Source organism: Bactrocera neohumeralis, chromosome 5, assembly GCF_024586455.1.
Source record: "Bactrocera neohumeralis isolate Rockhampton chromosome 5, APGP_CSIRO_Bneo_wtdbg2-racon-allhic-juicebox.fasta_v2, whole genome shotgun sequence".
Classification (NCBI taxonomy): Eukaryota; Metazoa; Arthropoda; class Insecta; order Diptera; family Tephritidae; genus Bactrocera; species Bactrocera neohumeralis.
In genome coordinates, this window is record NC_065922.1 from 36372712 (window position 1) to 36389412 (window position 16701).

General features: G+C 35.1%; 1 protein-coding gene across 1 annotated transcript in view; it reads left to right on the plus strand.

The window, feature by feature from the left end:
• Positions 1–12051, plus strand: part of LOC126758038 (lysophosphatidylcholine acyltransferase) — a 27907-nt gene extending 15856 nt beyond the window's left edge. The window contains exons 3-11 of the mRNA XM_050472021.1: positions 2108–2253; positions 2322–2539; positions 2611–2878; positions 4351–4488; positions 4589–4714; positions 5735–5888; positions 5953–6054; positions 8534–8672; positions 8740–12051. Of these exons, the coding sequence (XP_050327978.1) occupies positions 2108–2253; positions 2322–2539; positions 2611–2878; positions 4351–4488; positions 4589–4714; positions 5735–5888; positions 5953–6054; positions 8534–8672; positions 8740–8843 (1395 nt within the window). The 3' untranslated portion in view covers positions 8844–12051. The remainder of the gene's footprint in view (positions 1–2107; positions 2254–2321; positions 2540–2610; positions 2879–4350; positions 4489–4588; positions 4715–5734; positions 5889–5952; positions 6055–8533; positions 8673–8739) is intronic.
• Positions 12052–16701: the final 4650 nt, after the last annotated feature.

Here is a 16701-nt window from a genome sequence, read left to right on the forward strand (position 1 = left end):
ATTCATTGAAATTAGTTAAGCAATGATTTTTTTATGATTTGTTCTTCTTATTAATATCTAGGGCCTTTATCGTACAAAAAATTTTTTTCATAAAGGCGATATCGCATGCTTTTTTTAAAGTTCAACGCCTTCGATATAAATAATTATTAGCACAGTTTTGTGGTAATTGTTTTATTTTATTTATATTACTTTAGTTTTTTAGTATTTTTTCCGTTAACTGCAACTATGTATTATAATTTTATTTACATATACGTATGTACGTGTGCATGTGTTTCTTATCGATGAGTAATTTTTCTGTTTCAGAAATTGAGCAATTTGGTTTGCAATCAATGGAATAATATTTATGTATGTAATTTTCCATGGAAAAAATTATGCAATTATTTACCGTTGCAAACTTGTATATATGTATATATGTATCGGGTGATTTTTTAAGAGCTTGATAACTTTTTTTAAAAAAAAAACGCATAAAAATTGCAAAATCTCATCGGTTCTTTATTTGAAACGTTAGATTGGTTCATGACATTTACTTTTTGAAGATAATTTCATTTAAATGTTGACCGCGGCTGCGTCTTAGGTGGTCCATTCGGAAAGTCCAATTTTGGGCAACTTTTTCGAGCATTTCGGCCGGAATAGCCCGAATTTCTTCGGAAATGTTGTCTTCCAAAGCTGGAATAGTTGCTGGCTTATTTCTGTAGACTTTAGACTTGACGTAGCCCCACAAAAAATAGTCTAAAGGCGTTAAATCGCATGATCTTGGTGGCCAACTTACGGGTCCATTTCTTGAGATGAATTGTTCTCCGAAGTTTTCCCTCAAAATGGCCATAGAATCGCGAGCTGTGTGGCATGTAGCGCCATCTTGTTGAAACCACATGTCAACCAAGTTCAGTTCTTCCATTTTTGGCAACAAAAAGTTTGTTAGCATCGAACGATAGCGATCGCCATTCACCGTAACGTTGCGTCCAACAGCATCTTTGAAAAAATACGGTCCAATGATTCCACCAGCGTACAAACCACACAAAACAGTGCATTTTTCGGGATGCATGGGCAGTTCTTGAACGGCTTCTGGTTGCTCTTCACCCCAAATGCGCTATCTATGTATCAGGTCGGAGTCTTTTCAATTGAACTGTTATGTATGTACATAAATCTGTCTGTACTGTTGCAGGATTGACCTTCTTCAAAACATTCGACAAAAATAGTTAATGGATTTTGTTGTAGGTCAGGAGTTATTGCCTTTTTATATTGCTAGGTACTTTAGTAGTTGTTTCACATTATATCTTAGCTCAAGTGCTGTGTAAAGGTTAGGAGTAATAACAGCCTTAAGGGTCTTCACCACTGAGAAATGTAGAGATATAACGATATGACTCCGCCTTTGTTGGCAGTTTCCTCTCTTCTCTGCCGATACCACAACAGTCGGGTCTACGTAATCGGAAGGGATTTTTATCCGACCAAGGAACGTCAACTCGGTACATTTTTGCTTCTACAAAAACAACAGTTTCCTCTGGTTACATTAGTGAGATCTTTTTTCCACACTTCGGTAATATTAACACTGATCCTAAGGCAAGTTAAGACCCTCAGTAATTTTCCCCTTATTTGAAAGCTTCTTTTCGAAGCATACAAGGAAAGCTGGCTTGGCTTGCTCAGCCTATTCTGGCTGAGGAGCCTATTTTGAAGGCGATAATAAAGATTTATATTAAAATATGTGAAAATATAGTTTTATTTTGTTAGTCCGGGTCCAATTTGATCAGATGGTATAACTTTCTCTAGCAGGGTTGCTCTTCTCCGACAATTTTCTCTCTTTCGACAATTTGTGTGCCTAATTTAAATTTTGATTTAGTCCAAGAGCTTTTGTCTTTTGAGCACCTCCGTGGGTTCGAAGTGCTTAAGTAAAAAGTAAACAAAAAAATTATCTTATCGTTGTCGAGTGTTCTAGGAATCACCCAATCAATCTAAAATTATTGCAACCAATGTTTTGCTTCTGCGCTAAGCTGCATTCTTTCGAACAACTGATTGTAAATCATTAAGTGTATTTTAGATTCAAGCAAAATGTGGATGTTTACCAAGTTTATTTATATTTTGTTTACAAAATTTCTATTGTTTTCGTTTGCAGATTTACGTGCTAACAGTGCTTTTAATGCCGATTCGCGTGTTCGGCTGTCTTCTCTCACTTCTATCCGCATGGATGTTCGCCTGCATCGGCCTGTACGGCCTCACACTCGACGATTTAAAGGCGAGACCTATAACCGGCTGGCGAAGGTAAACATATGGAAAACACTAAATTTCACATCTTTATTGCACGTTTTTACGCATTTGCCACATTTCAGACAGTTTCAACGAATCACCTCCGGTGCAATGCGTACACTCTTCGCTGCCGGAACATTTCATCATGTCAAATTGACTGGCGAACGTGCGTCACCGAAGCAAGCACCCATCATGGTGGTGGCGCCGCACTCTTCCTATGTCGATTCGATCATTGTGGTAGCAACTGGTCCACCATCGATTGTGGCGAAGCGTGAGACCTCCGATATACCACTGTTGGGCAGTAAGTTCGCCACACCACTAAAAATTATGGATTTTTTCTTGACGAAATACTTTTTTTTTTTCATTCCAAAGAAATCATCAATTTCGCGCAACCCATTTATGTGCAACGCGAGGATCCGAATTCTCGGCAGAACACCATACGTGAGATTGTAGAGCGTGCACGCTCTGAAGAGGAGTGGCCACAAGTTGTTATCTTTTCGGAGGGCACGTGTACCAATCGCAAGGCCTTGATTAAATTTAAGCCTGGTGCTTTCTATCCAGGTGTACCTGTACAACCAGTATTGCTCAAGTACCCTAACAAATATGATTCATTCACGTGGACTTGGGACGGTCCAGGCGTGTAAGTATGCTCAAAAATATTTAATCCGCTTTAAATTTTTTTGTTTCATATTTTTTCATCGTTGTATTTAAATTTTTAAACCATGAATCGGGTACATTAATTTTGCCACGAAGTTAGTAACACCCAGAAGGCAATGTCCGAGACCCTGTAAAATATATATTATTTATTATTTGAGGTGTCTTAAGAATTTAAATCTGCCACTCTGATAATTTTTATGGCCAAAAGAAAACGTCGGAGACTCTATGAAGAATGTATATACCTAAATAAATGATCAGCATGGCGAGCTGATGTCCGTATGTTTGTACGAACTAGCCCTTCAGTTTTTGCGATATCGGTTTGAAATTTTGTTCGCGTCCTTTTCTCTTCAAGAAGCTGCTCATATGTCGGATCTGTCCATATCGGACCATTATGACATATAACTGCCATACAAACTGCAACATCAAAACCAAGTCCTTGTATGAGAAACTTGTTTATTTGCGCAGATATCTTTACGAAATTTGGCATGGATCATTATCCTAGACAAGGGCATAATATCCGAACAAATTGTTCAGATCGGACTACTATAGCATATAGCTGTCATACAAACAGAAGGATCAAAATTAAGTTTTGTTTAGAAAAATTTTTACTATTTGGCATGGATCATTATTCGAGACAAGGGCATAATATCCGAACAAATTGTTCAGATCGGACTACTATAGCTTATAGTTGCCATACAAACAGAAGTATAAAAATTAAGTTTTGTATAGAAAAATTTTTAATTTGACCAGATATTTTCACGAAAATTGGCACGAATTATAAGCCTAGGTAACGATATAATCTCTGAAGAAATCATGCAAATCAGACCACTGTATCATATAGCCACCATACAAACTGACCGATAAAAATCAAGTTCTTATTGGAAAACTTTGTCATTTGACGAGATATCTTCTCGAAATTTGGCATGAGTTATTGTCCCAGGCAACGGTGTAATCTCCGGAGAAATTGTTCAGTTCGAGTCACTGTAGCATATAGCTGCCATACAAATTGACCAATCAAAACCAAGTTCTTACAAGAAAATCGAAGTTAAGTTATTTTTTTTTTGTTATATTTGGTGAAACTGACATAAAAATGTTAATTAACTAATAATTTTTTTAGACTTAAATTTGATTAAATTGAGTTAGTGCATTCGTCAGTCTAATCGATTATAAAGAGTTTTCCTCCAACAACGGCCTTATATAAATGTTTTAGTCGAAAATGGTTCAAGAAACACAGAGAGTTTATGGAGGTGGTTATTTTCAAATATCGAACTAATGAGTTTATTTATATGTTTAAAAATCTTCTCATAGAAATACTTCCCTCATTTTGAAAAGCGTTTAAAGTTACAGAATCCTCAATATTTTAATTAGATTAAAATTAAAATTTAACCCTTTAATTCCCTATCTGGATATCCAATATATATCTAATATTCTCAATTGATTTTATTTGCTCTTTAGTCTGAAACTGCTTTGGATGACAATGGCGCAATTCTATAGTCGTTGTGAAATCGAATTTTTACCGGTGTACACACCGTCAGAGGAGGAAAAGGCTGATGCAAATTTATATGCGAAAAATGTGCGAGATGTTATGGCCAAGTAAGTGTGAGATCCGAGTTAACATACATTTACTTATTTTAGCACATTTTGAATTTGCATTAATTTGTTCACTTTTTTCATCATTCTTTCTACCTATCAGAGCGCTTGGTGTGCCAACGTCAGAATACTCTTTCGAAGATGTGATTACAATGAGTCGTGCCAAAGATATGCGTGTGCCCTTCCCTGGCGATATTATCGAAATTGAACGAGTGCTTTACAATTTGGGGTAAGTTTGAGTAGTTGCATGACATATACTTTGTTGATTCTCAATACAAAATGCAAAAAAGCTTTTTATCACATAATAATCAATTTTATTTCTGTGACAATTTTTAAAAGTAGCTTCAGTCAGTAGGGTAATCTGACCTGTTTTTTTGACATTTTTTTTGTCATAGAAATTTTTATTCTACAACAGAACTTTTTTCACATATCATGAGGTATATCGTGGAGTATATAAACAATTTTTTTTGGAATTTTTTGATGACATCTGTCGGAGAAATGGCTGGCGGACACGACTTCTCATGTTTAGATCATCTGAAACACAAAAAAACCCAATTTATTCTTAAAAAGTATGTGAATGGTTATCGTTCCTACTACAATCATGAAAAAATGTTAATAAATAAAAAAGTAATTAACGTTTTTTTTTAATGTTTTTTGCATAAATTTTGTCATAACATTGTCAATAAATTATAAAAAAAAATTGTGAATCTAGTAGGGACGATAGCCAGGCGTTTTGTGAATATTAAAAAAAAAAAATAAGCAAATCGGTTGAGTGGTTCGACCGGAATCATGTCCGCCAGTTTGAAAAAGTGTGTTTTGAGAAACGCATTTAAAGTTTGAGGTGTTGCACTCCGAGCGCACCGAACGTCGAGCGGTATTATTATTTTTGGGCCTTTTTCGAAACCTTCCAATAGTAAAGTGGGTTTCTACATTAATTCTAAGGGTATAAGGGAACAGAAAATGCAAAAAAAAATAAAATTTTGAAAAAAGATTACCCTACTGACCCCTTAAGTCGAATAAAGCTAAAATAGATACTTCGATTTCAAGTTATCATCTTTCATAACCTATATTTCTTTTATGAAATTCTGTAGTTCGGATACTAACTTTTTTAAATTAAAATTATAATAATTTAATTATTTTTAACTCAGCTTATTTTAACTTATGCTACTTTAATTTATATTTTGATATTTATGTTAACATTTTTGTTACCAATCGCTTATTTTGCTTTATTCCAATTTCCATTTTGCAGTTTCCTCCCAGATTCCGTGCGTGATCAAGAATTAGTTGCTGACTTTCTTAGCATAAACAATACTGACCGTTTAGACATATTCACCTTTGCTGAATTGCTGCGGATCGACCCCAAAAATTCGCAATTACTCCAGCTTTTCGCATTACTAGATCATGTAAGATTTGTAAATACCGTTTTTTTTAGATATCCTGTTTCATTCGCTCTTATTCCTTTTGCAGCATCACAGGTATACAGTCAATTTGAAGAGTTTTCTTTTATGCTCCCTGTTTTGTAAACTAAAGAACGAAGAGATTATCGTGTTTCTGCGCGCCATAGCTACTGTAAGTGAAAAACCTTTTATTTTTTATTTTATTTTATTATATTTTTATTGGCACCTCATTCTGTCTACATTTCTAATCATTAAAACAATTTGAAGATTAAAATTGAAAAAAAAAATATTAAAAAATTGTAAAAAAAATTAAACCCCGACGCGGATAGGGGTTTGTAATAGAAAATTTAATATTCGTATTTCGGTAAAGTTTTTTAATCAACGCTTGTATGTTTATATTTATTTCCCGTTAATTTTGCTTTTGATCTCAATTTTCATACGTATTTGTGCATTTCGGGATGAACGTATGAAATCCATAGTGAAAGTCTCTTTTATTAAATTTAGTTTGTAGTTTTTGTTATGTGGTGTGTACATCTGCAAATATGTTTCAGAATTGCAGATAACTTTGTGTAAACTTCAATTGAACGGTATTCATGGAAGTATAATTAGTGGGTATTCCTTATCGGTAATAATTCTGTAATACAATATGTGAGCAGCAACAAATTTATAAAGTTGTATGTTTTACAATCTCTTTTTATTCCATCTAGATTATTTTTATGAAAAATTACTTAATTTATGTCAGATGTGTGTTCGATTCGCAACTCTCTAACTTTTGCTGAGCTGATAACAGCTTGCTTACGGAGTTTTTGAAAGCACATTTTCGATTCATATATATTTTTAATAGAGACCTGTTATGAATTAATACAATTTAATTTATGCGAATATGAAAAGAAAACATATTGTTCCAATACTGCCTGCAAACTGTTGCCCTTAACTAATTTGAACTATTTAGGCCTATATACTTGTAATTGCTATAAATATATACATATGTATAGTTAAAATCGCTTTATTACAATCAATGATATATTATTGTAATACATTCGAAGAATTGTATGGAGAATGTTTACGAAAAATATTATACATATATTAAAAAATGTGACTATTGCCATTATTCGAACATATCTAAGAAAAAAATAGTTTTTCGTTGTATATACGTCACAAAACTCGTAATTTTGTCAATTTTGCTCCAATCAACTTGAATAATATTCTTGTTGTTCTCGATTTTGTGCTTACAATTCATGAAAGTATTGTGTTCGAAGTAAATACGGAGAAAATGTCAAAAACATATTTATCAATTAAACGGCTGTTATGAGCTTTTCTTTTATAATTTGCGAGTTGATAATCATATTTTAACGATCAGCAATAATCTGCTTTTGGACGATTCCATTAACCTTTATACCTTTACTATTACATATATTTACTATTGCGGATAGCGTAACTTGATACTCATATTTGCTTTTAGAATCTTAAAATTTGTCAGCATATTGTGGACAATTTCTTTATAATTTTGTGCTTTATGATTAACTAGAAAAAATTCGGCTGTCAACATTAAACATTTTCAAGCTTCACAGAGCATATCTTTCAATCTTTCATGAACTAACGTATTTGAGCAAATTTTCTACTAATGTAGAAACTTGGTTTTCAATAAATCGATTGTCAAAAATATTCAGTTATCATTGAGCGGTAGCGATTCCCATTCACAGTAACGTGGTGGTCTTGGTTATCACGGAAAAAATACGGCTCAGTGACGTCGCCAGCCCATAAACCGCACAATTTTTTCAATGGTGACTCATGTAGTACGTGTGGATTACTGCCTGACCAATAACGCAAATTTTGCTTATTGACGAAGCCATTCAGCCAGAAATGAGCCTCATCGCTGAAGATGATTTTTTGATGAAAATCCGGATCATTTTCGAGTTGTTGCTCAGCCCAATTCACGGACATCCGACGATTTTGGTGGTCAAGTGGCTTCAGTTCTTGCATTAATTTGATCTTGTAAGGATGCAGGCCAAGACATTTTCGTAAAATTCGCCACAATGACGTCACACAGATGTCCGACGCTTGAAAACAACGTGTGAGAGACTAATTTGAAAAACAAATTTAAAAACCTTAACACCCTTTCTGTGCAATTTTCCATACACTTCTTATAAGACACGGATGGCCTTCAGTGTCCTTTGCTCACCAGTGCCACTTCTTAAATAATGAACGCTCTAATTTCCATAACTTCCTAAATTAATTTTAATTGTATACCGTTAGAATTGCATTTGTCAAAACTTTTACCTATTCATTCAATTCCTACGATTTCTTCAGATATATGATTTTTTTTTAGTTTTGAATGTACCGCGTTTAAACATAACTTAAGACTAGATCGGAGTAATTACGAATCATGAATATAACTAACATGGCTCCGTTGCCTTCCAATCTTTCTAACTACCCCATGTGGGAGTAATACTACACTAAACACTGCATTCATATTCACCACATTTACATTCACCACACGATAGAGGATTTATGGTCGTGATTTATTGATCCATGAATCTCGTAAAAAAACATATCTCATTACTAACTCATACGCTTTATTTGGAGTTATAAAAAAATGTTGGGTGTTAGCCCCCTGTGTTTGATGCATAATATTAATTTATACCCCTCAGCTGTACACGGAGTCAACGCAACGTATTACACGTCAAAGCTTCGCACGCATACTGCGGCACACGGGCAAAATGACGCCGGAAAAGTGCGATGCACTATTCTTTGCCATCGATAGCACGAACAAAGGCTGCATTTCATTTGGTGAGTTTGCATTTTTTACCATTATAATTATTTATTAATTATATATATATTCCTTTTCATATAAAAGATGAGTTCGAACGTTATACCAAGGATCATCCGCAGTACAAATTCCTTTATAAGAAGCAGGAGCACTTAAGGCGGACACAAGCGGGCGGAAATGTAAAAAAGTAAATTTAGAAAAAGTGAAAAAAGTATAAAAAAGCAAGAAAAAGTAAAAGCAAAGAAACGCTTGTGTGTGGATGTGTATGTATGTCTGCTGTCAAGAATACTGCAATTTCAAATTATAATGGATTTAAGTATTAAAACCAAAAACAACAGACGTATGTCAAGTTAAAGCAAGAATTGTATTAATTTCATAAATATTATTTAAAGAAAGCCCCTTAAAAACGTCAGCTTAACAAAGTTAAAAGTAAAATATTTTCTATAATTGTAAAAACAAACGTATAATTTGAGCAAATAAGAAGCAAAAAATGCAAATTTGATATATTAAATGAAAAAACACAAGTGTATTTTTTAACCAACCAAAGCTTAGAGAGACAATCCAAAGTTGACGTATTTTTATAAACTCAAAAATTTGATGATGCATAAAGAGAGATCGCGGTTTAGGGGTTATATCCACTTGCAAGTCAGAAAAATACGTTTATTTGAAGTTTTTTTTTTTGTGAAAAGGCATTTTATTTAATAATTAAATAAAATAATGTATATTTAGAGATTTTATGTACTTTAATACAGGGTTTGTCCGGAAAGTAATAGGACTGACTTTCTTCCGTCGCTACTGTACTTCGGAGTGTGCGGGAAACGACTAACGGTCCCGAGACAAAGTGGAAATCTTCCGAGTGGCACACGCCGGCGTCTCCTCGCCCAAAAAAGGGAAGATTGAGCAAATGCAAAGTGAAAACGATTCTCATTGTGTTTGTTGACATCAAAGGCATCGTCCACCATGAATTTGTTCCTCCTGGAAAAACCGTCAACGCCAAGTTTTACGTGAAAATCCTCAAGAGACTCAAACGAAGGATCAAGCGGGTCCGACAAAACATCGCAGCCGATTGGAAGTTGCACCACGACAACGCCCCGGCTCACACTGCCTTTCTTGTGAACAGCTACCTAACCAAGGCCGGCATCCCAACACTTCCGCAGCCGCCCTACAACCACAGACTTTTTCCTTTCCTTGCCTGAAAAGGCCGTTGAAAGTCAAGCATTTTGAGACGACAGAGGGGATCCAAGCAGACGCCTCCAATGCTTGGAAATCGCGCTGGCAGCGCTGTATTGACGCAGAAGGAGTTTATATTGAAAGTTTATAAAGAATTGTTACGATTGGTAAACATTTTTTTTTAAGTCGACTCAGACCTATTACTTTCCGGACAAATCCTGTATATCTTCGATTTCCCGGACTGACCTAAAATCGGAGAACATTTCCAAATATATGTAAATTCGATATAAATTAGCGAAAAATATATTATATTTCTATACATTCATAAGTGGATATAACCTCTTAAACTGGAGCATACTTGCGTTCAGCATATTTTTGTCACACATGAAACACATGATGACGGACATATGCAAATTAAGTAACTAAAATTTAAGTAAAATTGTCATCCCTACTTGGCTCAATGTGCGCTGCAGTCCTTCAATTTATATTTACAGTAAAAAAAATCTCATTTTGCTGCTACTTTCATTATTTATATTAACGAAAGTTGAAATCAGCGTTTATGGTAGAAAGCGTAAAAACGTTGAAAGAATATGGCATATTAGTTCAATATTGAGTACGTTTACATTTAATGCCAATATAAGTATACAAATAGATCTATATGACTTTTAGTAATGTAGGCGTAATGTGTAGTTTGCCAAATTTATTATGTAGTATACAATTATATCTATATATTACATACACTTGTGTATGCAAGTAAGCCGAAAGTGAAGTATATTATTTATGAATTAAAAATATATACATATTTATATGTATATATTATATATATATAGAAATACCTGACGTATACATTCAAGCACTTAAGAATACTAATAGTTTTAGTAACCTACACGATACTTATGTCTTACGTATAATGGTATAATGTATGTATGTATGTACAAGTATGCAAAAACTGCACATCGCCTGCACGTTATTAAGTTTACGTTTACATTTACGAATTGCTGATCTCTCCTTAATGCATTCGCGCAGTTGCAAATAGAGCATAAAGTGTTATTATAAGTTACAGCTTAAAGTAGCATAGGTTTTTGCCTTTTTATTGTTCCTCGCCTTTGACTCAAGCGCCCAGACTTTGGACCAGCAAGCGTACTTATGTTAAGTTCAATAATTTTCGCAAGTTAATTGTCATAGTAAATATAGTTAGGCTGTTCGCGGTAAGGTGGTTATCGGGTTATGTGATTATTAGATTAAAAATATCCTCTATGCTCCGTGAACATCCTATGTATGGTTATTTGCTTATTTTTACACAAACAGCTGTTCATTGTTTACAATTTTAGTTCAATGAAATTCCTACTTATAAAATGCCTAAACAAAGTTTAAAAAGCAAAATAATCGAATTTAAAATAAGTTCTGCTATTCAGGAAATGGACTTTATTGAAGGTGTGTGCTTATTAAATAATCCGAATTTTAAGGGTTCAAAAAATTCTTTGTATAAATAATAATTTTTGATAATTATTATTGATGATTTTTGATGCTTTGTGATGCTTTTTGATGCTTTTTATTTCGGTTTTAATTTGCTGATTGTAAACAAAAAACAGCTGTTAATAGCAGATTTTCCAATAAGAAAATCTAAATGGAAATGCCATTCGCTTAGTTTTATTTATTTTTTGTGCTGCCATTTAGTAAAATTCCAACGACTTTCTAACACTGGAAATAAGCAAACAACCACATAATCTGTAAACAAGGGCCTAGGTTGGTCAAAGTTGGTTATTTTGTCATACCGCATTTTGTTGTTGTTTACTTAATCACATAACCACATAACCCGATAACCATGTATCGTGAACAGCCTAAGTTTTTTTTGCAACTTTTCCATTTTTTATGCAACTCCTTTCAGTTTTTACTGATTTTCAATTAGTTTTCGAAATTACTCTCAAGTTAGTAAGTAATATTTTACCAGTTCTTTTCGGTTTTATTATTTATTTTTTGAGCACTTGACCATATTGAAATTTGTACAATTACTGTAATTGCTACAAGTATTGCGTTCAATATTTAATACACACATATTTATGAATTTCTGTATTTATAAGTACATACATACTCATTGCATTGCTTTATTGAATTTTCGAATTATAAGTATGATATTTATTGCAAATAGTTTATTGATATTATAGTTATAGTGTGAGTTGTAAAAGTGTGACAACCAGAAATAAATAAGCGAAAGAAATATGAAAATGATGCATATATTGTTTGTATTTTCAACCTTAACCTTCATCCTTTTGGTCGGCTGGTGATGCATGAAATACTAACTTATTTGTAGTTGTACTTTTCATGCTAGGACAATTTTTTCCGGTTAATCAACCAATCAAAATACGAACGCATTCACAGTAATGGCTTTCAAATGTATTTTGTTGAGAGCTTAGAGTTAACTTACACCAGAAATTATGTCTAAAATTATTATACCTCTCATATTGCAGCAATTTTTACCTTTAAAACAGCAGTGTTCTGTTGTTGTTGGGGGGGCAAAGTTCTTTCGAGTTGACAGTACTTGGCCGGATAAAAATCCGCGTCCGTTCCGGTCGCGTAGATCCGACTGTCGTGGGAACGGCTACATCTATATCTCTCCTTAATGGACTTGTTGATTTTGGTTATCTTGAGAGCAGAAAAAGAAATAATAATACAAAAAACTGTCTCACGATTTCGCCCAAGCATTTTCGTGTATCGCACGAAAACGTGCGACATGACAATCAGTATGTTAAGAGACCACTGTAAAATTTTTGTAGGAAAAAGTTAAATATTTTTTGAGGATGAAATTCAAAAAAATGATAAAAATTACCGAAAGTTGAACAAAACAAGAAAAAACGTTAACTTCGGCTGCATCGAAGCTAATATACCCTTCACAAGTGCATTTCTTTTAGTAACTATGTGTTCAGTTTGTATGGTAGCTATATGCTATAGTAATCCGATCTGAACAATTCCTTCGAATATTACATTGTTGCCTCAGAATTGTTGCCTTACCAAATTTGGTGAAGATACATTGTCAAATGTGAAAGTTTTCCATACAAGAAGTTGATTCCGATCGTTCAGTTTATATGGCAGCTATATGTTATAGTGGTCCGATATCGGCCGTTCCGACAAATGAGCAGCTTATTGAAGAGAAAATGACGTTTGCAAAATTTCAAAACGATATCTTGAAAACTGAGGGACTAGTTCGTATATATACAGACGGACGGACAGACAGACAGACGGACATGGTTAAATCGACTCAGCTCAACATACTGATCATTTATATATATACTTTATAGGGTCCCCAACGCTTTCTTCTGGGTGTTACAAACTTGGCGGCAAACTTAATATACCCTGTTCAGGGTATAAAAATCAAAAAAAGTTGAGTTTGATCCAATATTTTGTTCATTATTAGCCTGTCTAAATTCGATTTTTAATTAGATCAAAAAACTGGCTGTAACTTAAAAAAAGGCAAAAATTCCTCTTAGCTGCATCGCGGGGTGTCGACTGGGCAATGGGTGTCACTGCTCACAACGTCATAATTTAAAGACAGTAACCTCATATCGCATATCGGCCAGAAGTGTCTTGGGAAGCAGGGGAGCAGTGGAAAGTGTTGCCAGAAGCAGACAACTTCACTTATACTGGGTGCCAGGCCACAAAGGCATCGAGCACAATGAAATAGTGGACGAGATTGCCAAGAATGAAAACCAATAGACATTGCATGTCTATAGGATGATCTGGACAGAAGCATGGTAAAGAAAATCAAGCCCCAATAGAACGCGTTATCTGTGTGCAAAACTTAAAAAGTAATGTGCAAAATAGTAGATCGGAAGCACACAAAATTTCTTTTGGCATTCGATAGAAGAGACTGTAGGAACATGATGAGAATACTAACTGGTCGCTGTCTGTTTGATGGAGACACACGCCCGCAGAAAAGGCTGACCGATTGAGAAGACTGAAAGAGCGTCTCTTGTGCACTTGTGCCGCATTGGCAAGACTACGCTGTAAGCATATGAGGTCTCCACGCACGAGGCCGCAGAGTCTGTTAAAATTCACGTCAAGCGCAGGCACCCTAAAGGATGACTTCTCCTCATGGACCTAGAAACTGAACTCCATCTTGTATCGCAAAGGACCAAAACTGGTCTATGCGTGGCTCATTGGCTTACCAGATTAATCAAACCTAAACTGAAAACTATTTCAAATATCGAATTTGTTTATGAGCAGCTTCTACCAATAGCGATGACGTGATTTTGACAGCTTTTGGCGGACATTTTTTCAGTGTGTTCGGTTAGGTTTGCCATTTCATCATGTCAAGTTTCAATTTGGCACAAGACTTGAAAATTTTTCGAGTTCATTACGTAAATTCACGTTCTCCGATGGCTATGTGCTGTAAAACACGACCTGCTGCGATGAAACCCATTTCAGACTTAATGACTTCGTCCATAAAAAAACTTTAGAAAACGCAATTGCATATCCAAAAATTGATCGAAAGGAGGCAGGAAGTGCCGTTAACATCAAAAACACGATGTTAACTGACTTTTGATGAAATCGACGTGGACGATCTCGTCCAAACATGGCCACATGGGGTACAAAGTTTTGCGACTTGTTCATTTTCAGAAATGTCCCAGTCAAATGGCCGTCAAGATCATTCGATTTAACGTCTCTAGATTCTTATTTCTGGGGTATGTTAACATACCATAACAAAAAACAGAACCCATTTTGTTTAATAAAATTGAGTGTTTTATTTCATTTTAATATCACGTTGTTGGTTTGTCGAATACCGAATTCTGCCGAGTTGAAAGTCATTGGCCGGATCAAAATCCGGGTCCACTCCGGTACCTTAGACCCGACTTTCATGGGAACGGCTTAGATCTTATTATAAATAATATTGTAATGCAAACACGACAGCGTTTAAACCAATTTTCGATATACTTGGTGAAAGACCCGGCAGTGGTGGCTTTCAGTGTCTTTGGTGAATTTTGGGTTTTTTTTTTGGTTTCGGCTTCGGCGCATTTTTGCAGCGCCATTCGCTATATTGTTGAACCTCTCGTAATCGCAGTAATGATGCGTTTGATGAAAGTAGGGCCGTCAGCTACTTTATCAAGAATGTCTTTAGCAGCCTTTAGTAGTAGTTATTTTTGCAAAATATGCAGTCTACGAGTCTAGCATTGATACGTTTCATACCCAAAATATTAACCAAATTGCATTGGGTCGATGTTCGAGCACTGTTTCTTTAACTTTTACGATATTATCGTCATTAACAGAGAAGGACGAAAGGCTCACATGAGACAAGTTTGCGATAAACTAATAAAGTCCTCAGACAAACTTTTGACATCAGCTGCCGAACACACTAATAGACATATGGATATCAAACTTCACACGAACATAAAAAGAGTTGTGACAATCTAGGAAAAAACTTCGGATTGCGCGCGTATTTTATATGAACAAGCCTGGGTCAAATGGTATTTTTAGTTTCTCTAAGATCACAACAAGGTTTGAACGTCTTTATAAATGCATTAGGCTTAATATCTACAAGGTCTGTCGCAAAATAAACAGAACTTTTTAAATATAACTGTTTCTGGTGGCGCCACCTACTGATGGGTATATGAAATAAAAAGTTTGATCTCTTGTTGACATTTCGTAAAAATTTTAAGACAATTGGATAACTACAATCGATGTTATCGATCAAAAAGTGACAGCAGCTTTTGGTCATCGGTCGTAAAATGCATTTTGAACAAAGAGCAAATATCAAATTTTGTTTTAAACTTGGGAAAACGTTTACTGAAACATTTCAAATGATGAAAAAAGTTTATGGTGATCAGTGCCTATCCCGTAGTAATGTGCATGAGTGGTTTAAGCGATTCCAAGAAGGTCGTGAGGACCTCTGTGATGATTAGAAGTCGGTCGTCTTCGGAAGTCAAAAATAAAGACAATGCAGATTTGTTTTTACGATTCCGAGGGTGTTGTACACCGAGAGTTCGTCCCACCTGGCCAAACGATTAATGCTGTGTTTTACCTTGGTGTTATGAAGCGTCTTTTGCCACGCATTCGTCGTGCTCGACCACAATACCGTGAGGCAGGGTCCTGGCGCCTGTTGCACGATAATGCGCCGTGTCATCGGTCGACGCTTGTCACTGATTTTTTGACAAAAAACTCCGTATTAACCATTAATCACTCACCCTACTCACCTGATCTGGCACCCTGTGATTTTTACCTATTTGGAAAACTTTATTTGCCCATGAAAGGGCACTGGTTTCAGGACATTTCAGCTATCCAAAAGGCGACGACCGAAAAATGACCTTAAACACTGATTTGAAATGCTAATTGACCGGGCTAAACGCTGTATCGAAGCACAAGGAAACTACTTTGAATAAAAAAATATAACTTTTGAAAAATATTAATTTTTTGTTGTTTTTTTTAACAGTCCTATTTCTTTTGCGACAGACCTTGTATAGTTCGATATTGTTTAACTGCCCTTCATGTTGTATTTGATTTCTCCATATGTCAAATAAAGTCACTGACTTATTGTACTGCCCTGCTATCCGAGAAATTATCAAATTTTGATCACACAAAGTTGAAAAATGGGGGCTCGATGTGAAAAATATGATTATTTAGGAAGCTTGCTTCTTACTGCATTTTACTTATACCCTGCTCCATGGCGTCAGATATTGACAAAAATCCATGTAACCAATTGGTACGAGCTGATGCTAAACTGTTATCTAATTTGCAAATATGTGCTACAAATATTTGATTGTGTGCATATATATGAGAGCAGGTATTTAAGGGGGCGTTACAACGTTAGCGATAAAATGTGACGCCCCGAATTTATTTCGTGAGATCCAGTTAACCAAGCTGCACAGTCTTGCTCCAGCAGCTCGTGCA